Source organism: Trematomus bernacchii, unplaced genomic scaffold, assembly GCF_902827165.1.
Source record: "Trematomus bernacchii unplaced genomic scaffold, fTreBer1.1, whole genome shotgun sequence".
Lineage (NCBI taxonomy): Eukaryota > Metazoa > Chordata > Actinopteri > Perciformes > Nototheniidae > Trematomus > Trematomus bernacchii.
The window spans coordinates 501,763-525,864 of record NW_022987558.1 but is presented as its reverse complement, the minus strand read 5'-3'; the positions used below and the strand labels follow the sequence as shown (position 1 = coordinate 525,864).

General features: G+C 40.7%; 3 protein-coding genes across 6 annotated transcripts; 2 read left to right on the top strand and 1 right to left on the bottom strand.

The window, feature by feature from the left end:
* Positions 1 to 4,022: 4,022 nt before the first annotated feature.
* cxcr3.2 (chemokine (C-X-C motif) receptor 3, tandem duplicate 2) lies at positions 4,023 to 7,176 on the top strand. Of its 2 annotated transcripts, none has more exons than XM_034123972.1 (3): positions 4,023 to 4,134; positions 4,778 to 4,837; positions 5,467 to 7,176. In XM_034123972.1, the coding sequence occupies exon 3, from the start codon at positions 6,039 to 6,041 to the stop codon at positions 6,573 to 6,575; it is 537 nt and encodes a 178-aa protein (XP_033979863.1). In that variant the 5' UTR covers positions 4,023 to 4,134; positions 4,778 to 4,837; positions 5,467 to 6,038; the 3' UTR covers positions 6,576 to 7,176. The 2 variants fall into 2 exon arrangements, with proteins under 2 accessions (XP_033979863.1, XP_033979862.1); XM_034123971.1 differs by having other exon boundaries at positions 4,756 to 4,837.
* Positions 7,177 to 9,882: 2,706 nt separating this feature from the next.
* On the top strand, positions 9,883 to 14,069 carry LOC117477290 (C-X-C chemokine receptor type 3-like). Of its 2 annotated transcripts, XM_034123962.1 has the most exons (4): positions 9,883 to 9,980; positions 10,185 to 10,371; positions 10,953 to 11,319; positions 12,365 to 14,069. In XM_034123962.1, exons 3-4 carry the CDS (start codon positions 10,969 to 10,971, stop codon positions 13,163 to 13,165), a joined length of 1,152 nt encoding a protein of 383 aa, XP_033979853.1. In that variant the 5' UTR covers positions 9,883 to 9,980; positions 10,185 to 10,371; positions 10,953 to 10,968; the 3' UTR covers positions 13,166 to 14,069. The 2 variants fall into 2 exon arrangements, with proteins under 2 accessions (XP_033979853.1, XP_033979852.1); XM_034123961.1 differs by having other exon boundaries at positions 9,898 to 10,371.
* Positions 14,070 to 17,269: 3,200 nt separating this feature from the next.
* Positions 17,270 to 22,542, bottom strand: cxcr3.1 (chemokine (C-X-C motif) receptor 3, tandem duplicate 1). Of its 2 annotated transcripts, XM_034123964.1 has the most exons (3): positions 22,463 to 22,542; positions 20,595 to 20,963; positions 17,270 to 18,793 (listed from the first exon to the last, which is right to left on the bottom strand). In XM_034123964.1, the coding sequence occupies exons 2-3, from the start codon at positions 20,952 to 20,954 to the stop codon at positions 18,065 to 18,067; spliced, it is 1,089 nt and encodes a 362-aa protein (XP_033979855.1). In that variant the 5' UTR covers positions 20,955 to 20,963; positions 22,463 to 22,542; the 3' UTR covers positions 17,270 to 18,064. The 2 variants fall into 2 exon arrangements, with proteins under 2 accessions (XP_033979855.1, XP_033979854.1); XM_034123963.1 differs by lacking the exon at positions 22,463 to 22,542 and having other exon boundaries at positions 20,595 to 22,392.
* Between the last annotated feature and the right edge of the window lie 1,560 nt (positions 22,543 to 24,102).

The following is a 24,102-nucleotide window of genomic DNA, read 5'->3' as shown; positions in this document are numbered from 1 at the left end:
AGCACTGACAAAGTGAGCTTTTCATAACATGTAAGCCCGTGTCACACTGTCCCGAAATTGACACCCGATGGACACACGATAAAGGAAATGTTCAAATTCGGCTCTGATCGTAACAACATCGGCCATTCGTGAGGGCATCTTAAGCCATCGTATGACCGCCGGTGGAGTTTCTCAGGCTCCGGCAGCAACTTCGTGAGCGGCAACTTCGTAAGGCACTCATGAGGGCATCTTGTCAAATCGTGTCATCTTCGTGTTATCATCGGTGCCATCGGGCATTCGCCCTCACTCTGATCGGGGCGAATGCCCGATGGCACCGATGATAACAAGATGCCCTCACGATGGCCTTACGAAGGGCAAAATTGACACACAAATTCAACCTGAAAATGAACCTTCGCAAGGTCCTTTGGCAATTTTTTGGCATGCCAAAGATTTTGCCACCGCTCACGAAGTTGCTGCCGGAGCCTGAGAAACTCCACCGGCGGTCATACGATGGCTTAAGATGCCCTCACGAATGGCCCGATGTTGTTATGATCAGAGCCGAATTTGAACATTTCCTTTATCGTGTGTCCATCGGGTTGTTTTATTGCACAACAAAATCATGTAAACAAATTATGTAAATAACCCAATTTGTGTTCTGTGAAACTGAAAAGGATATATCATATTATTTTGAAGGCGAGTTGACAGGAAGTTGTTGTTGCTATGGAAACAACATTACGGAGAAAACTTAATATCTTCTACATATAAAGATGGATAAAGTAAAGAACAAAATCTAAAAATATCAGTACAGTATCATAGTACTTTAACATAATTGTTTGTGTTACTTTCGTTGCAGTTGTATGTCTTAAATGTAATGTAAATGTTGCCTTCGTGTGTGGTTCGGGGCCATCTTCGTGCAAAATTCACAATTCCATATTCGTGTATCCAGGGGTTAAGTTGGGATTTGATATGTGGGGGGGCTCTGTATGGAGGTGCGAGAGGGGGGCGGAGGTCGAGGATCTCATTATTTGACCTTCAGGGATATAGGCCTACACTGTGGCCCTAAAGCAACTGCTCCATTATCTGTATCAAATGCACACATTGATGCCACCAAATGTCACAATAAAAATAGAAAGTACTACAAATAAACTGGAATTAATTTACATCTTAAATTATTAATATATATACACAAAAAAAGGTTTACAAATATCCAACCTTCAAATTGCTTTTTTAAATCAACACTGCTCTGCACACTTGCTAAAGAACATTTGTGTGGAAATCTCAATTCATTTGTAGGGCTGCGTGAGTATGGCCAAAAGTATGGGAGTAAATCTCAGTGTAAACTATTTAATCATCACCAAATTCTGTGTTATTATGACCGATCATAACTCAGCTTTATGCAGACATACATTTAGCATGGTGTACAGGGCCGGTTTTTGGCATAGGCGGTCGCCTAAGGCGCCAGATCTGGGGGGGGAAAAAACCTTTTTGACTGTTTGCGCTCATCCTAATTTTCAGCCTTGATGTAACAACATTCATAATTAAGTAAATAACACCCTTTTCACCCCGGTTACACTTTTCATTTGCACCAGATTGAAACATTTTACTTTACATTTTCAAACATTTCTTCCCGGGGGGGCATACCCCCGGACCCCCCTACAGGATGTGACGTCCACACCCCAATTAAAACATGTTCATACAATACTGAATACATTTGAAGCCTTGTTGATGTATATTACCTATGTCAATAAGTTTCAGTTTTTGGAGTGGTCTTTTGAAGAGATTTTTCATTTATTCTTTATATATTCTATTGTGTATTGCTGGGATACTTTTATCTTTTCTACTGTACGATTGAAGTAAATGTGGGAAGCGTTTAACAACAGCCATTTACTTCAAAGATTTTTCTCAATCTTATTCTTATTTTTGTTAATCCTGGAAGAATGCCTTCAAGAATAAAAAAAAACATGACATTAGTAATTGTGATAACAAATTAAACAAGTTCTGGGGGGGGGGGGGCTGCGCTGGTAGCTCCGGGAGGGAAAAAAACGTTTTGACTGTTTGCGCTCATCCTAATTTTCGGCCTTGATGTAACAACATTCATAATTAAGTAAAGGTAACACCCTTTTCTCCCCGGTTACACTTTTCATTTGCCCTGTACGATGGGCGCTGTAAGTGATGAAAGTGGGGGGTGTTGGCTTATCAGGCGTCCGCAGCTCACAGCCAAAGTGGGCGTGGGAGCGAGCAAGAGAGATAAATGCAATTTATGTAAACAAATATTTCCAAGGCACTCCTTTATAATTATTTGGATAAACAGGTTAGAAATCATTTCAATGTATACTATAGGACAGTAAACCAAATATATTGTTTAAAACTTGAGATATAAAAATATGCATAAATAAATGTTAACTAGGTAAAATAAGATATGAATGAACAACAAAAATAAAAGTTACATTTATTTGTTATTGGCTATGGTAGGTTATTGGTTATGTTCACATATTTGATTATTAAAATGTAAACCGATCTTTTTCATATGGGTGTCTAGAGTTGTACCCCCTAATCTAATGTGTGCTTAAAGTGCACCAGATTGAAGCATTTTACTTTACATTTTCAAACATTTCTTCACACACACACACACACACACACACACACACACACACACACACACACACACACACACACACACACACACACACACACACACACACACACACACACACACACACCGCTGCAGACTCTGCACGAAGGAGCCGCGGTGCTGCAGCTCCTGATCGGAGCAGAGACACACGTTCACTAAGCGGAAAAACTATATCCTCACAGAGATCTGCTATTTTAAAGTAAAGTCAACACATATCGACCCTAAATAAAGTCTATATTAAGAACGAGAGATGGTTTAACATATGGCTTAAACAAATGACAAATGAGCGAGGGTGATGACGTCAGAGCATCGTCCTATGTGCCGGGGCTGAGCCCCGGACAGCCCCGGCCCAATTTAACCCCTGCGTGTATCCATTGGGTGTCAATTTCGGGACAGTGTGACGCGGGCTGTACACAAAACGGTCCTTTGCCAAGAGAAGAGTCTAGATTTTTGCAGATGAATAAATGACTAAACTGTTGTTCATTGTATTGGATTTATTAACTTCAATATATCAGGCTAAAAGTTTAACCTCTGAAAATGTGTACATACTGTCTTCAAAAGTAGAACTCAATACAGGCTTTGTTTCCCCCTCAAGCCACATCATGGCTCTCATACAACCCAGAGGCCTTTAGTGTCCCAGATTTAAACAGTTAGGCATTTAGGTGTGTTATTATGCACACACGGATCACATTGCATACAGACATGTCCTATTCAGTATTTAACCTTATATATGCTCCTGTTGTGTGCCCTGCACTGTTTATCACACAAACAAGTGGATAAAAGAAAGCAGAATCATCAGCCAGGTTGCGAAACACCAACAGACCCTCAGTAAAGACAGATGTAACCGCGAGAGTGTTCGGTTCCTCTCACATTTTACATGTTATTGAAAAGATATCATCAAATTATACTGACGGGGGGGGTTTTGTTCATTTGTCCATTCTGTCTGTCTCTGGTTTAGTTTGTGGAAGTAAGACTAAAGGGGCTTTCTGACTCATGGCTGCCCTTTACCTTCAACCAGCTTTAAAGTGCTTCTGAGCTCAGTCTGTTTGTTTGTTAGTTTGTTTGTTTGTGGTCAAAAACAAATGGTTTCTAAAACTCTCATTAACTGATTTTCAATATTCACTTCTTTAAAAACTTCCCCTTCACACTTTCAAACAGAGAGAGTTTCAGAAGATGTTTTTAACTCTATGATGTTGAATATCAGAAATCCGTAGGAAGGTGCCAAATCACAAGATTATTTAAACTGCATGATAAAAAAAAAAATTCACTTTACAGCGCAGTCAATCATATCAACATGTTTTCCCCGAAGAGTGTGTTATTTTTACCTACATAGATGAACAGATTACTCCGGTTGTAGTTCAGTGTTTCTTATCGCACATGTGTCAAACTCATGGCCCGGGGGCCAAATCAGGCCCGTGGTGGATTTAATTTCGGCCCACTGTGTATTTGAGTTTGACACCCCCTGGTATATAGTAACCAGGATGTCCTGTTTTTAAAGAATATGCTTAACAACGTCTGAGAAGGTAAGAACTATCTTCTTTCATTCAGCTTCTTATACATATAAAAATAGCATTAAGCTTTGCAAAAGTGCAGTTTTTTCTATTTTTGTACATTTGTAGAATTCATGACAATCAAGGAATACTTGTTAGATTCTATTTACCCAGTTATTCTAATATTTTATTGCAATGTTTACTATCTCAAAGCATGCTGAACATAAAGAACCTGAAAAGTGTAGACTGAGTTTTCTGCCAACTAAACACTTTCACTTCTCCATTTGTGTGCGATTGTTTTGAGAAAAAAATGTCTTGAGGGTCGAATTCTCATAAAGTGAGTTCCCTTTCAATATGACATTATGCAAGATGTGTAAACGATCAAATAGCATAAGGGGTCTGCAGCAGATGAAGTATGAGATAGAAAATAGAGTATTTTTCCATATTGATGACACCAGTTATGACTGAGTGTCTCGCTGATGGAGCTTTATAGCTGGCTGCAGACACATTTTAAAAATATATATCACAATTTCCTTGACACACTCATCTATTACTACTATGTAGCATCTGTCCATATGTGCCAGGATTCAGTTCCTGAAATGACTTCTTCCTCTTCTTCTTTCTGACCGTCCCTTATCTCATTGTGTTTATCAGTGTCTCTGTTGGAGGGTTTCAGGCTGCTGGCTTAATTTCTACAAATATGGGAGAAGTGTCTACGACCACAGAGGATTACTGGGTGAGTGGAAACCATTTTCTCATCAGGAGACACAACGTGCCTCTGTTAGCACTTTATTTTCTATAACATAAGTCGCTTTAACTTATCAGAAAGCACAGATCCAACATATATTTTCAGTTGAGATACTCACATGTTGTACAGTATCTGAAAGACTTAAGATTGAAATACTTGTATGCACAACAGATACAGGTAAAGATACAGATGGAGGTAAACATATTGCATCCCAGGCTCTTCCAACAATGCAACATACAGAATCCAAGGCAAACAAATAAATAAAATAATGCAAGAACAAAACATTGAAAGAACATAATAGAAAATGATTAAACGGAATGTAAGAATAAAACCAAAACTGTACAGTCAAATGAAGGAAAAATGTATACTGTAATACGCGAAGGTATGACTAAAAAGGCTGTATACATACATGTTATGTATAAACAAATAATATACGAACAGTGCATCAATTGTTTTTATTTGCCATTTTGAAAATCTCATGACTTTTTGTGTAAATACTGCCCTTACTTAAATAAAATAATACAGCAACTGGTGGCAGCATAATAAGTTTGAACTTTTATTGAATAATTGATCTGTTACAAGAATTTGACAAAGCTCTTCCTCTCTCTTGTCAACAGGTCTACGATGAATATGAAGATGAAGATGAAACTCCACCTGGTCCCCCGAAACATACGGTAGTTTTACCCCGTGCTATCAGGACCGCATCTACAGTTTTGCACAGAGATACTCTCCAGTGGTCTACACCCTGGTGTTCCTCGTGGCTCTGGTTGGGAACGTTCTGGTTCTGTGTGTGATCCGCCGCTACCGAAACTCTCAGAGCGGAGGAGCCTGCGCCTTCTCTCTGACCGACACCTTCCTGCTCCACCTGGCCATCTCCGACCTGCTGCTGGCCTTCACCCTGCCACTGTTCGCAGTGCAGTGGGCTCACCAGTGGGTGTTCGGCCTGGTTGCTTGCAAGATCTCCGGCGCCCTCTTCTCCCTGAACCGTTACAGTGGCATCTTCTTCCTGGCCTGCATCAGCTTCGACCGGTACCTGGCCATCGTCCACGCTGTCAGCTCCGGTTGGAAACGCAGCACTTGCCATGCCCAGATTGCGTGTGCCCTCATCTGGGTGGTGTGTCTGGGCCTGAGTGGAATAGACATCTACTTCAAACAGGTAGAGGCTGTGACAACTGCAGGAAATGAGAAGATGTTGGTGTGCCAGGTGTGGTTCCTTAAGAACTCCATCCAGTGGCAGGTGGGGCTGCAGCTGGTCAGCCTGGTGCTTGGTTTCGGTCTCCCTCTGTTGATCATGCTCTACTGCTACATCCGTATCTTCAGGTCTCTCTGCAACGCCACTCGCCGCCAAAAACGCAAGTCCCTCAGCCTCATCGTCTCCTTAGTGTCAGTGTTTGTGGTCTGCTGGGCGCCGTACAACTGCTTCCAGCTGGCAGACAGTCTGCACCGGCTGGGCTTGGTGGTTGGAGGATGCCATTTTGGCCACGTGCTGGACATGGGGAGTCTGATCACTGAGAGCGTGGGGCTGTCGCACTGCGCCCTGAACCCTCTGCTGTACGGCTTCGTTGGGGTGAAGTTCAGGAGGGAGTTGGCCAGGATGTGCAAGGGGCTGCTGGGACAGAGAGGCTTCCTGGGGATGGAAGGCTGGAGGGAGAGGAGGCTCAGGAAAACCACAGGATCATTCAGCTCTGCAGAAAGTGAAAACACCTCCTTCTCTGTCATGGTGTGATATTGGTTAGAGGAACAGGAAAATGTGTATAAGAAAATTGCTTACTTAAGACTTTAAAAATGTTCTCAGAGGGAAAGTGATACATTTCAGGTGCTTTGATATGTGTTTTGTGTGTGTTTGTTGCAGCTTCCAACCTACATTCACAGTCATTTTTTCAAGTAAAATCATTAAGTAAGTGTGGAGTAAACACTGAAAAAGAACGCCACCTCCGAACATGCTGATGTTGCTTTCATGTAAAGTGTTTTTGTGAGAACGTGTGTATTTTCATGTGCATGGGTCAAATCTTGTGAAACATCTGAATTTCTTCACAACTCTCAAAGTGCGCTATCAGCAGTGGAGCTTGTGGTTTGTTTCTCATCCTTACAGCCAGTAGATGCTTCTTATCAGATTCCACACTCATGTAGTTTGTAAACTCAAATAAGTTTCAGCTTGTAAAACTGTGAAAATGGTTGTAATGGTTTAGTTTGACTTCTCATTTCCCGTTTTTTATTTTTTCATGATCCTTGTGCAGCTGTTCTCTCAGCTAGGTTCCTTAAAACTTTGCAAAACAGGAAATGTATACAGATGATTTTTACAATAAATATTTTGGGGTATCCATAAAGTGTCGTGTTCATATATCCATCAACATCTTAGTGGTCGAATAACTTGGTTCAAGTAGTGTCATTCATTTCAAATCCTACAGGTATTAGTACTTTACTTAAGTATTTTAATTGTATGCAACTTGCCACTTCTCCTCTACATCACAGAGGCTTATCTTTATCAGTGCATTGTATGCAGTGGTGGAAAGTACATACTGTACTATACCATTCAGGTACTTCTACTTCACAACATTTCTGAGGGAAAAAGTGTACGTTTTACATACTACAGTACATTTATCTTTCAGCTTTTGTTACTAGTTAATTTAGATATTCCGATTTGTACACACAAAATTATCAAGAATATTAAATGGCAGCAAGTTTTCTAATGATTTTAGTATTTTTGTTTTCTAAAAAAAATGGTCCAGCTTCCCAAGTATGAAGATTGTGCTGGGTTTTTTCCTGCAATGTGTACTTTTATTCCTAATTGTTTAAGTATATTTTCTTGGCCATAGATAAATACTTATACTTTAGTAAAATGTGCAACCAATACTTAAATCTGTTCCTGAATACTTTTTCCACCTTCTTGTGTCATTAACTTATTATTTATTATGACATTTTGTTTGCATGTACAATCTTAATCTCAAAAGTAATTTATACATTCAGAAGTATAATGTAGATAAACTGATTAACATGTAAATACTAAGGCAAGACAAGGCACGTTTATTTGTATAGCACATTTCAACACAAGGCAATTCAAATTGCTTTACAAAAATGAATGACATTAAGAGCATTAAGAAACATATTATGAAATGACATTTAAAAACACTAATTTAAAAGCAAAAATAGATTAATAAAAGTGACAGTGCATTGTGAGATACACACATCTGAAATGTTTAGCTCTGTCTCTCAATCATAGCTAACTTTTTAGCAAAAATAGTTTTCTATCACCTCCCTTTCTCTCTATTTTATTGTTTAACTTGTCCTTTAGTTATTTCAAGCGTTTCATGCTAAACGAACCCCCCTTTGGAAAATTCTAATCTGACCCCATGGTACCTTTTAGTTTTCGCCGAAACTTTTCCTCTTTTTTATTTTTAAATGCACATAGTAAAGTTTACCTTGTCTTTCTAGGACTTTTTTTGGTATCCTCCGTGAACCAGGGTCTTGAAACCAAAACTGATTCCTGTACCCTTTAGTTTTCGCCAAAACTATCCCTCTTTTTTATAAATGCACATTAGTTAAGTTTAAGTTGTCTTTTCTAGGACTTTTTTGGTGTCCTCCGCGAACCATGGTCTTGAAACCAAAACGGCACACGTAGGGGACTCTAACCACCTACGGGGGGACTTTAACCCCAATACACGTAGGGGACTTTAACCCTAAAAATAATAAGCCTGAAGATATCAGTTAAAACCAGCGGCAAAATGGCATTTAAAAACAGTAATTAAAAAGCCGAGATATTAAAATAAACATTAAAAGAAAAAATACATGGCAGTTTAAGATATGAATAGTTCAATTAAAAGCAGCGGCAAAAAGAAAAGTCTTCAGCCTGGATTTAAAAGTAGTAAGAGTTTCAGCGGACCTGCAGGTTTCTGGGAGTTTGATCCAGATATTTGGAGCATAACAACTGAACGCTGCTTCTCCATGTTTAGTTCTGACTCTAGGGACAGAAAGCTGACCTGGAGACCTGAGAGATCTGGATGGTTCATAATTTAGCAGTAGGTCAGAAATGTATTTTGGGCCGAAACCATTCAAAGCTTTATAAACCAGCAGCAGTATTTTGAAATCAATTATTTGACAGAGAGGAAGCCAGTGTACAGACTTCAGAACTGCGATGTGATACACTTTTTTAGTGTCAGTGAGGACTCGAGCAGCGGCATTCTGAATTAGCTGCAGCTTTCTAAGCTCTACTGAAGATAAAAGCATGGACAAGTTTTTCCAAATCCTGCTGTGACATTAGTCTTTTAATCCTAGATATATTCTTAAGGTGATAGTAGGCTGATTTAGTAATTGTTTTAATGTGACTGTTGAAACTCAGGTCAGAGTACTAAGGTAAAGTTTATGCAGCTCTAAATTGTACTTAAGCATATATCCCACAGCAATACTTTGCATTAATATGATTCCTTGTTATGATTCCTATGACTATGAACACTTTGCAACGGTTTTATATGTATCCTTTCTTCTGATTTATTTTTATTTTAACTTGGGCCAGTTCATATTTGTTCAGCTATCTCGATGATAGATTAAAAAACTATGACCAAACCCCCCTCAAACATTGATTTAAAAAGCCATATATATGCAGATTGTATTCCAACATAACTATCATGGTATCAGTATCAGGGGTTAACAGGCAGGTTGAAACATGCTTCAGGTTTGATCTGATGTTCTTAATAGAAACACAAATTCAACAGCTCTACCTGGTGGATAGTGGCTGTCTGTGCGGCGCATTGTTTGACTGCTTTGTGTTCAGCAGCGGTTTCGTTTCGTCAAGTCAGCCACAGAAAGCGGAAACGCGAAATGTTGGTAATTTGACCTTCAAAATAAAGCTCGGGTTGCCACAATTGCACAAACACCATGGGGAATAATCCAAGTTTACCAATACCTGCTTTTCTAACTATAAAAGTAAGTGCTTTGTGTATTCCCTCAATTCTTTATCTTGGTTTTGGATTGTGAATGTTACAGTGAATTTTAATGCAATATTTTATTTTGAAAAAAGACATCAAGCGTCTTGGTTTTTCGTGTGATTTGGCGGTTTGTCTGATTTTGCAACATGTAAGAAGAGGTGACATTTGATCAAACAAAACAATCATCAGGGGAACTTATTACAGTGAACGTAAGTAGCCTGCATTGTGTCCATGTTATTGGCTGTAAGGTCACAGAGTATCCTCTTAGTGCGTCCATGTTGTAAAAACTTCCAGCTGGTGAAGCGCACATTTTCTCACCGTCTGCTTTTACTGTCCCCTGCTTCCCCGGTGCTGTTGTTTTCGTGGATTCACCCTCAGCCTATTTTAACGCGCAGATTTTCTTTCATTTTTAGTGGTTATTCCATGTTTGCGCTTTTACTCGAAACCGGATTTCGTGCGTTTTTCTGCCGGACTTGACTGGCGCTCGACAGCTGGATCTGATCCGTCCTCCTCTCTCCAAAAACGGAGACTGTGTTAGCACATTTTGACCCCGGTGCGAAGAGATACGTGCAAGTAGAGAGGCAGCTGAAGCCTTTTATGGTAAGTAACATTACTTATGTGCAAACCCACAACATCAATAATCGTTTCCTTATGATATATGCAGACTTATTTAACCTGATTGCCTTTATTACTTAAGAAGTTGAAGCATTTCAGCTTGAGCCAATATTGCAGAATTCATATTGACGTCTGTTTCTCTTTTAGTCTTAGTTTCGAAACGTATCTTTGCTTCGGGGCCTGTAAGTTATTCATGTTTTTTGCGGGTTTGATGTGCCTTATCTTAGAAACAACCGTCACTACTGGTTTCGATGTTTGCATATCTACCTGAATAAACAGCAACACTTGCCTTGAGCTCACAGCCACTGTGCATAAAATAGCTCCATAGGTTGTTTCAGTATGACCAAGGGGAACTGGGCTTTCTAACACTCCGTCCAGTGACATCATACACCATGTGAGTTTGGGCAAGTTTTAACAAGCATCAGATGGAATTCCCAGCCATGACTGTCAAAAACACAGAGAGAAGAGAAAGGGAAAGAAGCAACAGAAAGAGTATACAAGCTGGTATCTTTCACTGACATCCATCCTCTGGAGTACTTGAGCATTTTGGACTTCTCTCTCTGTAGGTCAATCCAACAGTAGATGAACATGGACGTGGATGTGGGTGGATTCCTTGTCCAGAACGGCACCTATGACTACGATGAAGACTACGAGTACAAAGAGGAGATTGAGGCGAGGGTCAGTAAAGCAGTGTTGCTCCCCATCCTCTACTCCCTGGAGCTGGTTGTAGGTCTGCTGGGGAATGCACTCCTACTGGCTGTTCTGGTTCAGAAGAGGCGATCCTGGAGTATTTCAGACACCTTCATCCTCCACCTGAGTGTCTCCGACCTCCTGCTGCTGGTCTCGCTGCCCCTCTGGGCCGCAGAGGCTGCTCAGATATCTGGGTGGTGCCGTGGGGGATTTCTTTGCAAGATCAGTGGAGCTGTATTTAATGTGAGTAACAAATACTATGTTGAAATGTAAAGTTTTAGGTTTTAAAGTATTTATTGTCATATATGCACAGCAGCTTCAGCTAGTCCCAGGCTCCTTCCACAATGCAACGTATTATATAAAGTAAAAAATGGCAATTCATCATTACAAGTGGTTCAAGTAAAATTCAGGAATAAGAATGAATGAGATGAATCTATCTAAAATAAAAAACTGTACAGTTGAATGACATCCTGTATTCTTAATAACATACAAACACATATGTGGATTATAAACAGATGTACAGTATGTACTAGAACAGACAGAGACTGGAAAGTGAAAGCGGGATGTTTTCAGTGAAGCTGTGAGAAAGTGGGGTGTTTAGGCTGAAGGCCATTAATTAAATTCTGAGTGAGGGATTCTTGGCAGAATGAGGTTATTGTACTTGATACTTTTATGGAGCGAGGTTCACTCCCTGCTGGCAGCCACATTCCTCCAGGAAGCTCAGGATTTCTGGGAAGAGTCGAGAGGAAGGGAGTAGTGAGAGTGATCGAGACAGCTGGAGTTGTTTAAAGAAGATAAGATCAAACTTTATTGATCCCTACAGATAAATGCAGGTGTCTTGGCAGCAACGGCAAAAAATATATGTATTCACACAAAGATAAGAAAATAATAATTAAAAGAAAATGCATAGAAGAAACTTAAAATAAATCGAAGTGACTGTAAAATTACAATTAAAGGTCTTAACATATATACAGATATGGATAATTATGGATGTGTTAAATATAGAACAAGAAGAATAACTTTATTTGTATAGCACCTTTCATGCAAGGATGCAGCCCAACGTGCTCAACAGAACAAGATGAGTTTAAAATAAGTAAAAACTGGTTACAAAAACAAAACAGAACACATGTACATTTAGAAGTGTGAGTCAGAGTAGCTACATTACAAGTACTTTATTTATTGTGGAGCCTGATGGCACGAAGGATAGTCCAAGGCGCTTTGTGGTGTGCCAACGAGGGATGAGTCACGAGATCTTAGCTCATGGTTTGTTTGTTTGTTTTTTCCGCAGATCAACTTCTACTGTGGGATGTTCCTGCTGCTCTGCATCAGTCTGGATTGCTACCTGTCCATCGTCCACAGCACCCAGCGGTTCTCCCAGAAGAATCCCAGGTCAGCTCACGTCTGCTGCCTGTCGGTGTGGCTCCTCTCCGTGATCCTCTCCATCCCTGACTGTATCTTCCTGTCTGTGAATAATGACACGGGGAAAAGTCTGTGTAACAGCTACTCTCAGTCCCTATCTACCTCACAGCTGGTGTCCCACCTTCTCCACCTCACACTGGGCTTCCTGCTGCCTGCACTCGCCCTGATCATCTGCAGCTCCTTCATCCTGCTGCGGCTGAAACGAGGCTCTGAGGGTCCTCAAAAGAAGAGGGCCGTTAGACTCCTCCTGACCCTAGTGGTGGTCTTCTTCCTCTGCTGGATGCCGTACCACATCATACTCTTTGTAGACACAATTAGAAGAAGCTCTAAGGAACGTGATGGCGGTTTATCTAGAAAGAGTTCCCAGATTACAGCTCTGATGTTCACATCTGCTGTGGGCTGCCTGCACGCCTGCCTCAGACCTCTGCTCTACTTCGGCCTGTGTGGAAACTTCAGGGAACGGACGCTGGCCATGTTGACGTGTGCTACAGTAGACTCTAAGGGCTCGCTCTGGGAGCTGGGTGTGGGCGAGGAGGCCCTGCCTGAGCAGAATCACGAGGAGGAAGAGCTGAAACAGATGACCGAAACAGATGACTGTAGATCAGCAGGTGCAGTCCACTCACTGCTGAAGGATGGACAAAATGCCCCCTGTGACTCAGAGGTGGCTTGAATATCGCTCCACCCCTGAGGGGGATTTAGTGTCATGGGTTCAAGGGATGGAGGACGGATATATGAGTCTTTCACATTGCACTTTAATGTGAAGTTTTCCGAGTCACGTCATGGTGACACTTGTTGTTGAACTTTTATTTTGTAATCACTGTTGCACAATTTAAGCTTGTCACCCAGAATCATGAGTTTTTTATTTAACTGTAAATATCTGTGTTTTTATTATGCATTATTATTAGTGTTTTTATTGTAATTATTGAAAGCAACCTGCTTTTATTGTTTTAGATATTAAGAAAAAGTGGCCATTTACATTTTTCAGCTCCTCACAATCATCATAAAGCTAATTGCTGCTGGGTATTTAAGCTCTCGTAAAAACAATATAGTATAATCCTTGTCAGTGTTATTATAAGCGCCATTAAACGGTCCGACTGCAACACTTTTCATGTTATCTTGTTATATCTTGGCAGATAAGACCGTGTGGATTCCACGACTCAGTGTATGTTTCAACACCACAAAGCGAAGGAATTTCCCTTAGGCAAACCCCAAAGCCTTGTTTCTTTTTTGTCTGCATTGTTGCAACATGGGTGTGTGGACTGGATGATACAAACAGGTGGTGACGTCATGTGTCAGGTGACAGTGAGACAGAGGCAGAGAGGAAACAAAGCTCTCTGTTGGTGCGACGCCTCCACATAGCTCTCTCTGTTTATTCTCATCTGAATACATGTCTGTGTGTTTGGTGGACAGAGCACAGTGGAATAGAAGATTAAATCTCACAGTGCATGTTGTGCTAAACGTGTGGTTTCACCTCCATGTTGTGCATGTTACGGCCTGCCAGAGACTCCTGATTCCTGCGCACTAAGCAAGAAAGAAATGTCAAATGTGACCTGAAATAAAGCATATTACTTTCACAACCTCTTGTTCTTTCAGAAACGCAATGTACAATCATTTCACCCCAGAAGAAAAAAACTGTTTCCTTCTCTCTGCCCTCCTTTAGTTCCCTTTTCTGTTTATGGTGTTCAGGTTTATCAAGAGCTCATGGGAAACAATTTGGTCTAACCTGAGAAATACTGGTTGACAGTGACGGCAGCAACAAATCACATTTTAGCATGTCTTGTTCTAGTTATAGTCCTGAGTATTGCATCAGTTTGAAGTGTTACTTCCTGGGTCAGCTAGAGCTTCTCAGCACAACAATAAAGAGACAAGAGGCCCTTTTCTTTAAGGAGTAACACATCGGTTTTCAGTACACACTTTGTTAAACTGTCCCGCAGAAAGAGAGTTGACTTCCATCCAAAAAATAAGACATTGATCCTTAAAAGTACAAAGGTAACAAGATGATTAAAGTCTAATGCATGTTGACAACACACTGTTTGAATGGGCGTGAAGCCAAGCTCTGACAGGAAGAGTTTAAAAACCTGTCGCTCAGTTTGTTTTCTGCAACAGTGACTGAACCAGTAGAGCTGCTGCTTCTGGAGTGTTTCTTTACACTATATATAAACTGGTTGTTGCTGTAATCAAACGTTCTAACACTAACACCTCCAACAGGCTGCAGTGTGCCTTCATGAATACGAAGTGTTGTGAGCGATAGATGTGGTGGCATGTTGCGTTTTTTTGAGTAATCTTGTGAACATTAGTTGATATGGAGAAGACTGACACACTCGCTTCATTTCTCTTCTTTGTGCTTATCTCTTCTCGTTTCTGCTGAAGCCACATGTTGGAGGATGTGCGGCTTCTTTTCTCGAATTTGTTTCAAGTTTCCTGAAAATTATTTCCACCGAAACCGCTGCATGTGGGTTGAACGTTTCTTCTGCTGTTCTTCTGTGTATCAGATGTAATCCCCTGATCCTAAATGTATGATAAGCTTTGAGAGCATGTCAGAAAGGTGAGTACATTAAATGTATCAGGGTTTAATACACTATACAAGTTTCATGCTGCAACAATACCTCTTCCTTATCTCCTGTTTGAGTTCAATGGGATTTATACAGTACTGAATTTTAATTTTATAACCTCAATACTTAAGTCACTGTATAGGGCGTCATTGTTAATGACCAAATACCAAATTACAATTTAGAAAACCTACAGTTAACATTTTAAAAATCCAAAACAAATTGATCGCATCAACAAGACTTAATAAAATCTAAATAAAGCATTTATTAGGATTTAACAGGAAAACACTTGCTGTGATTTGCCCCTTTTAAGCCACCAACCAAACTGTATAACAATGTCTAGGTATTTAAAACAATATGTGTTCATCTAAGTTTATCATTCTTATTTTCAGTCAATGTACATTATGTTCTAACAGTTGTTTCAAAGGTATGACAATTGTTTTGCCTAAAAAATAAATTAGCCTCATAAGACTTCAGTCTAATGCTATGACCGCACTGTTTGGTGTAACCCCACCCACATGGCCACTCTCTTCTCTGGAGACAGCCTACATAGCCTTTGTTACTTTACTAGCCAGATGCCTGATATTGCTCATGTGGAAGTCTCCAATATCCCCTTCACACACCTTGTGGTTAAAAGAAGGCCTACATTCAGCCAAATTCGAGAAAATAAGGTGCTTAGTGCCCCTAGGTTCAATTCTCACAAAACACAACATCCCCTTCCACTGCTACGCCGACGATGTACAGATCTATCTGCCACTCAATTCAAATGTTAACTCATTACAGCTATTGATGGACTGCTTAGCAGAGATCAAATCCTGGCTGAGCCAACATTTCCTCAACCTCAATGAGAGCAAGACTGAGGTTATCTTTTTTGGACCCCAACCTCTAGCCTCCCAGGTTGATATTCTGGGCTCCCTCAAAAATAATATCCTCCCCTCTGTCACGAACCTTGGAGTGACCTTCAATAGCGCTTTTAAATTCGATAAGCAGGTCAGCAGCGTAGTCAAAACCTGCTTTTTTAAAATACGACTATTGGCCAAGACTAAGTCGTTTTTATCGTTTGAGGACCTGGAAAGGGTTATTAATGCCTTTGTTACCTCGAGGTTGGACTACTGCAACGCTCTGTACGTGGGTATGGACCAGGCCTCAATTAAACGCCTGCAGCTAGTCCAGAACGCAGCTGCACGTCTACTCACTGGCCACAAAAAGCGTGACCACATCACCCCAATTCTGGCCTCACTGCACTGGCTTCCAATTCGGTTCAGAATTGATTTTAAACTCCTTTTATTTGTTTTTAAAGCACTAAATGGGCTGGCTCCGGCCTATATAGCCAAACTCCTCCAGCGCTACACCCCAGCCAGAGCTTTAAGGTCTGCTGACCAGCTGTTGCTGATAGTGCCCAAGACCAGGCTCAAAACCCGAGGGCACCGAGCCTTCGCAGCAGCTGGCCAGAGGCTCTGGAACACTCTGCCCCTCCATGTGAGGTCGGCCCAGACCCTAGGGGTTTTTAAATCTACTCTTAAGACACACTTCTTCTCCCTGGCCTTTTAGTCAGAGCGGAGTACGACTCCTGACTTTAACCCTGTGTTTTCTTTTTAAATATCTGTTGTAATTTATTGTCTTTTATTGTGATTATAGAAATGTGTTTTTATGTGATTGTAGTTATTACATGTACAGCACTTTGGCCCGACCAAAAATCGCTTTTAAATGTGCTTTATAAATAAACCTTGATTTGATTTGATTTGATTTGATAGTGAGGGGCTCCCTGGGGAAATTCCACAAGATGTGGAACCCCTTCTACAGGTATATACGGGAGCTGGACATGCCGGATGTCTCTGTACAATAGGGTGGTGGACCTGCGGTGTTAAACTGTGTTTAGTGGGTGGCTGACTGACCAACAAGTGCTATGTTTTTATTTGATATGTTTGGTCTTTTTTTTTCATTTATACACATTGTGTATTCTACTTTTTCATTACGTTATTAATAATGGACTTAGACTCAGAGCCTTTAGTTTTTGATTTTGTTGTTGTTTTATTTGTCCTGTCTCAGTCCTTTTTTGTTTTGTTTAATTTTTTTGTCCTGTCGGACTCCAATCGCACTGTTGTCATCCTACTTGTTTGCCAACTGCTATTGTGCTGTCTGTTTGGTTGTTTGTTTATAAAAAAGTTTAAAAACAAAAATAAGACTTCTGTCTGTAACAAATACCTGTAAGTTGAAAACACTTGTAAGATTCAAAATATTTCAATCTTTATTTGAACAATGTATTTACATAATAACATATGCAGTAAAAAAGTATAAACAATATGTAATTTAAAGGTTTCTGTGTAAAACAGTAGAAAAGCTGCACGACGATACTCCTTGCTGTCAGAAAAGGGAAATGCTATGTTTCCATTACAACTCAAATAAATCTGCTGCTCACAGTACAGCTGTATGACCTCAGGTTCAGCTCAGACAAACAGATTTTTGTCCCAGTGTCATGTTGAGCTATTAATGCGCTGAGAACGACAGGAACATGAGAGAAAGGTTTTAAACACAGGACATTTACAGAAACACATGTTCAGCTGCTCAGATCTCACTCTTTGTGTCAGTTTTAATAAGCTTAATCAGGTTTATACGTGTGTTTTTAAAAAAAAATGTAAGGTAATTCTTTGGGCCACCAGTGCCTTAACTGAAGGGGGAGAAAGAGGAGATCACTTGTCTAATCTGATTGAATTAACAAAAATGAATTCAAACATAGATGGGTGGTTTGGATAATGCTTTGGCAGTTTTGCAGCAGCTGTGCATTTATTCTAGTTTCCCAGAACAACAAAACAGCAGTAACTGCAAACTCGATAATTAAAGATAAAGTTGAATTAACAGCTCTCTGAAACTATCAACTAAAACAAAACAAAAAATGTATGAGATGTAAATGTTCCTTGGGTCGGATTCAAACCCCTCTCCTCTGCAGCAAAGGCCGCCAGTTAGCTATACGGTGGCCTGGACATGACCTGTTGAAATGTTACAATGTGTGTGGATCCCTCTCAGACAGCGATGGAGTTGGAGGTGTCTGCAGACTCCGACCACACAGAGCTTCTCCTGCTGGTAACAGACTGCAGTTTGGCGCTCATCTTCAGCTGGCAGCCCATATACCTCAGGATGTCCACGAGCTGACGCCTGAACTTCACTCCCACGAAGGCGTACAGGATGGGATTGAGGCTGCAGTGGAGGTAGCCCAGGGAGGAGGTGACCACCATGGCTTTTTGCAGAGATCCTCTGACTCCACAGCTGTTGCCCGAATGAAGTGTGTCCACCATGAGAGTGATGTGGTACGGCGTCCAGCAGATGAAGAACACCACCACCACGGCCACGATGATCCTGAAAGCTTTCTGCTTCTGAAGGCCCTGGGAGCTGTAGCGCAGCCGGTGCAGGATGCAGGAATAACAGAAGATGAGGACGGCGGAGGGCAACAGGAAGCCCGCCGTGTGGGACAGCACGCGGGAGGCCAGTTCCCAATCAAAGACTCTATTGGGGTCGAAGCGGAAGTAGTTGGGAACACACTCTGTCCTGTTGCCTCTCCTGTCATCCTGAACAGCATCGTAAAAAACCCAGTCAGGGAGGGAGAGCAGCAGCGAGAAGATCCACACCGCCAGGCAGCTGATGTGAACCACCCGGGGGTTCCTGCGGGAGTACATCTGGGTCGCGTGGACGATGGACAGGTAGCGGTCCAGACTGATGCACGCCAGCAGGAAGATCCCACAGTAGAAGTTGATCTGGGGGTAAAAAGAAATCACAGACGAGTAAGAAACCTTTTTGCAGCCACTTTATCAGAATCAGAATCAGAAACAGGTTTATTACCAGGTTGGTTGACACGTACGAGGAATTTGACTTGATGTCGTGGTGCATAAAAGTAAAACAAGCATTTAACAACACAGATAGAGAACTAGAAAAATATTTAAAATAATACAAAATATAGTAAAATATAACAGTATTTACATAGAAATGAAATGGAATAAAATATGGAATAAAAATCGGCAGTAATACGCAAGAAAGGAAAACAGATATGGTTGTACATTGTGTGCATTCATGTAATTACTATCATGAACTTCAAAGGAGTACTCCACGCACACAATGACCATTTGTGTATCAATTTCTCACCACTTTTTATCTTAAATTCTGGAAGAAATCTTTATTTGCTCCAACGTGAACAAAGAATCCATAAACTGAGAAAATAATTGAAAATAAACGGGGGCTGCTTAGCAGAACTATTTTGTTTAGAAACTCTCACACTACTCGTGCAGTATAATCCAAGTCTCATCAGAATAGTTGTATGCTCACTACTTCCCTAACACATTTAAATACATCACGCCTACACAAGCTTGAGTCTGATACGGCAGAAGTCCTGTAGGCCTACTGTGTGCAGGAGTTGTGACATTTTTTAAACAGATGTTGATATTGTTTTGCTGTTCTTAAATGTAGCCCCCTCATGGAGACATGTGAAAAAAAGTGCTCTTCAAGAATTTAAGGTAACACAGGGTTGAATATTTGATATACAAGCTATTCCTTTAAAGAGTAAAGATGCTAATTTTCAAGTTCATATTTGTATTTTGTGCTTCATCTGTGACATGTCTGCATGCTTTAATGTGTTGGAGAGAAACTTTTGGATTTGTGCCTTTGCGGACCATTCAGGGGTGTCAAACTCAATTTCATCGCGGGCCACGTTAGCATTATGGTTGCACTCATTGGGTCAGTTGTAACTTTAAGACTATATAAATATACACATATAAATGTATATCATATATATAAAATAATGTATTATATTACATTATTGCCTCTGCATTGGATTATTATCAGATAGGGTAATAACTTCATAATTAACTACGTCTGAAAGGAGAAGCATGTAACCATATAATAAACGTATTTTATTCTTTGCAAGCTCTTGCGGGCCACATAAAATGAGGTTGCGGGCCAGATTTGACACACGGGCCTTGAGTTTAACACCCCGATTTACATGCACAGAAACCTTCATAGAAGCACCATAGGGCCCCTTTAAAGGTCCCCTATTATACTGTTTTTCATCAATATATTATAGGTCTCAGATATATACAAAACATGTCTCTGAAGTGTTTGGCTCCAAACACCAAACAGATCATTGCAGCATCCCATAATCCCCTCTGTTTCAGCCCTGTTTCCAAAGTGCTGATTCTCTGTCTGTTACTTTAGATGAAAATAAGGAGCCCCTCCCCACGCCCCTCTGAGAGATATTTGGTTACAAAGAACACAATGGTGCTCTAGGAGGAGATTCAGGTGATAAGGAGGTGGGGTGGTTACCTTGGTTGGTGATTGGCTAATGGTTACACGAGCCAAAAAATCGTTATGACATCATAAAGTGGCCAAAATCTGATCAGCTCATTTTCAGACAGGTTTTTATATAAATGGATCAGGACAAAAAGAGAGAGAATCTTTTTTCCTGAAACGTTCAGAATCTCTTTACACAGAAGGGACACATGTTGATGTAGAAAAGACATGAAAAAGTGGATTTTGCATAATAGGTGACCTTTAATTCAGTCTTACCGTAAAAACAGCTCCAGTGATCTTGCAGAGCGGAGTTCCAAACGTCCACCCTTCCTCCTGAGCGGACTGTGCGGCCCACAGCGGCAGCGTCAGCAGCAGCAGGATGTCGGCCACCCCCAGGTGGAGGATGAAGGTGTCCGTCACACTCCATCTCCCCCTGCTCCGAGCCAGAACCCCCAGCAGCACCCCGTTCCCCAGGACTCCCACAGCGAAGGCCACGGAGTACAGAACTGGTATGAACACAGACTCAAAGTGCGTGCCCTCAGTCAGGTCACACACATCACCGCTATCACAACAATACTCATCAGAGGAATTGTCATACAAGTCATCCATGCCGTCAAGCAGGCTGAAGTTGTCCATCTGGAATCTCTGTGCAAAAAGAAGAATAGAAGAAGGAAGGAATATAAACATGCATTTTGTTTGAGCATTTGATACTTGTTGTCTTTCAGCCACATGGTGGTGCTGAGTAGCTTCAAACTAATCTATCTATCTATATTTTTTTATCAGGGCATACATGATCATCTCTTAGACATACTCAAAAATCTGGCGCTTGTCCTGTAAATGAAGTTTTTACAACTTATTGTCAGTTGTGTGCTTGGAGGACAAAGGATTTTTTTTAAAGGTATTGATATAGCATAGAAATCCAATTTAAGGCCACTAAAGTGTCTAACATTAGTTTCTTTAACCCCATTGTTAAGGGTTTTGTTAAGTTTGTGTGTAATCAGTCGAAGGACATGTAACTACAACTAAAGACAACCCTACGGAGCCTGGTGTGCAATTTCTAAATGTAAGTTATGTTTTTACATTTCATTTGAGACTCTGCTGCATGTTTGGGGGTGTAGGGTATCTATGCATCGATCTTTGCATCTATCTATCTTTGCAAAGTGAAGTAAATGCCTCACAGGTTATATAAATGCTCTTTGCAACACAACGAGGAACAGAAAAGACAGAATCAGATCATATAGCATAAGTTATAAGTATTTTAGTATTTCTTTACGGAACAATCCAAAGCTTTAACGTATGTTTTTGTCCCAATCAATATAATCTCAGTTCCCTTTTTAGACAGAGAAAATAATGACAATTTTACGCACTACTAACTTTGAATTGGCAGATGGGGAAGAGAAAAATAATGGATGTCGAATGGGGAAGCATGTTTTCAATTCAGTTTCACGCTGTGCAATAAGTTTGTTCATGCACTAAAATGTCAATCCCAATGTGATTGTTAATGTACATTTGACTGTAGCTCCATCATTGTCCTATTGTGTAATTCTTCACTAAACGGCACCGTTTTCTTAACGGCACACTAAACAACCACATCACAGGCTTATCACTCCGTGGTCGCTTACTCTGAACAGATGGTGTGAGACCAAACATCAACATGGATGCACAGAGATGTAAAAAAGATTGAAGATTATTGGAAAGGTGCCAGTAATTAGTAACTTTGGTAAAGATGTCACTTTGGATCAACACATTTCTGTCACCACAATAAAAAATATTTGTGTGTTTTTCAAAAATCTTCTGAAAAGGACTTAAATTAGCAACGACGAAAACATCATGGATTATTTATTTGCAAAGCAACACTTGCTATTTGTATTCATGCAATTAGGAAAACAATTTTTTGTATATTTCTATACTTTTTCAAGTATAACTATTGATATCTAACAGAAGAGGTATCTTCATAAGGCTTTCTTTGGCATTTAACCTTCAACAAAATCGTATTATTGTCTTTATATGTGCTGATAAACACATCATAAAACAAGTAAATCATTACAAAACATACAAAATGATGCATTGATTCAGATGTGATGATTGAAATCCTAGATATATAATGCAATAAAAGCTGTAAAATAAGTTTTAACGTTACTTACCAAATTGTAATATTTGATCTTGTCACCTCAGCAGGAATTATCTCTATTGACACAGGGTTGCCAATAACACTGTGTATAGAGTGAGTGGAGGGGGAGGGGCCAGACAACACACCGACCCTAACCACCAATATATGTAAGAACATGAAATCAGGGAAAACTCAAGCATGCCAGTGTTTTATGTTTTCATATTTCTTATCTCTTTAGGCAGCTAATCTACACACACAAAAACTGTATATTAAAACTGACTAATTCTTAGATCTTTATGCTGATTCAGAGATATGGAAACAGACTATCACTCTGTCCTCGTGTCTTAAAGGGACTTGATGCTAATCTAAAGTCTGAATACTGAAAACACAACATGTGGGTAGGCTGGTAAACATTACTTAGAAACAGATGAGTAACATTTTCTCCAGTTTCACTCCAGAATCAGTAGGTGTTGATAAGAAACACATCATTGTCTGCATTTGCTCTGGTCATTTGACAGCAGTGTGCATAGATTTACTGCCAGGTGTTGCCTTTTTTAAGGTTTCATTTGCTTCACACAAAGGTTGCTCGTCAACTTCCTTTAGAAACCACATTTAAGATAATCCACCCGCACGCCTTTCAACCAGATGTATTGTATGACCGATCTCTCCTTTTTACCTTTCAATTTGTCTAATGTGCAACCTGATTTAAGTTTTTCATTCATGTGTGTCCATCGTGCCATGCTGGCATTATAATGTGTCGAATTTAATAGTATGTTTAATGTCAAATTCAATAGGGATGTTGAAACAGTTACATTTGAAATAACGTAATAAACCAGACCTGTCTATTCCCAATACCAATGTTTTAAAGGTCCCATGTCTTGGCCATTTCTACTGATCATATTTCCATTGTTGAGGTCTACTAGAATAGATTTAAATTGTGCAATTTTCCAAAATCACATTGGTTTCTCATACAGCATCTCTGTATAGTATGTGTACTCACTCTCTGTCCTAAACGGCTTGTTGGAGCTCCTGCCCCCCCCCCCCCCCCTCCCTGTGAGCCCAGTGTGCTCTGATTGGTCAGGACGTTGCGAGGCTCGTTGCGAGGGCTCGTTGCGAGGGCTCGTTGCGAGGCTCGTTGCGAGGCTCGTTGCGAGGCTCGTTGCGAGGGCTCGTTGCGAGGGCTCGTTGCGAGGCTCGTTGCGAGGCTCGTTGCTGCTGCGAGCTGCTGCGAGCTGCTGCGAGGAGCGGACAGGTTTCCGGGTCGGCTATACAGCGAGAACAAGCAAAACTCATCCTGAGCACACACAAACACTCACAGCCGAAGTAAAAACAATAAGTGTGGCTTGATATTGAGTAAGAAAAAGGTTTATAACGCTGTGAGAATGGGTCTGCGGAGAGCATTTCTCCGCGATCCCAACTCGTCTATTACCAGCGTTCAGGGAGCTCCATGCAAGTCAATGGGGACTCCCTGTTAGTTAGCCAAGGGATCCTGGTGTGTGAGGTGCTCCGCAGATTGGGTCATTTGTTGTTGATTTGGGTGTTCACACGTCACAGAACCCAGGAAGCAAACAATGGAAAAAGAGAAATCTCCAACGAGGCGTTCTGGGGCAGCATAGACAGGTCTTTTCTGTGTTAGAGTTTTACTCGCTACAGGGTGTACTTTGAGGGTTTTTG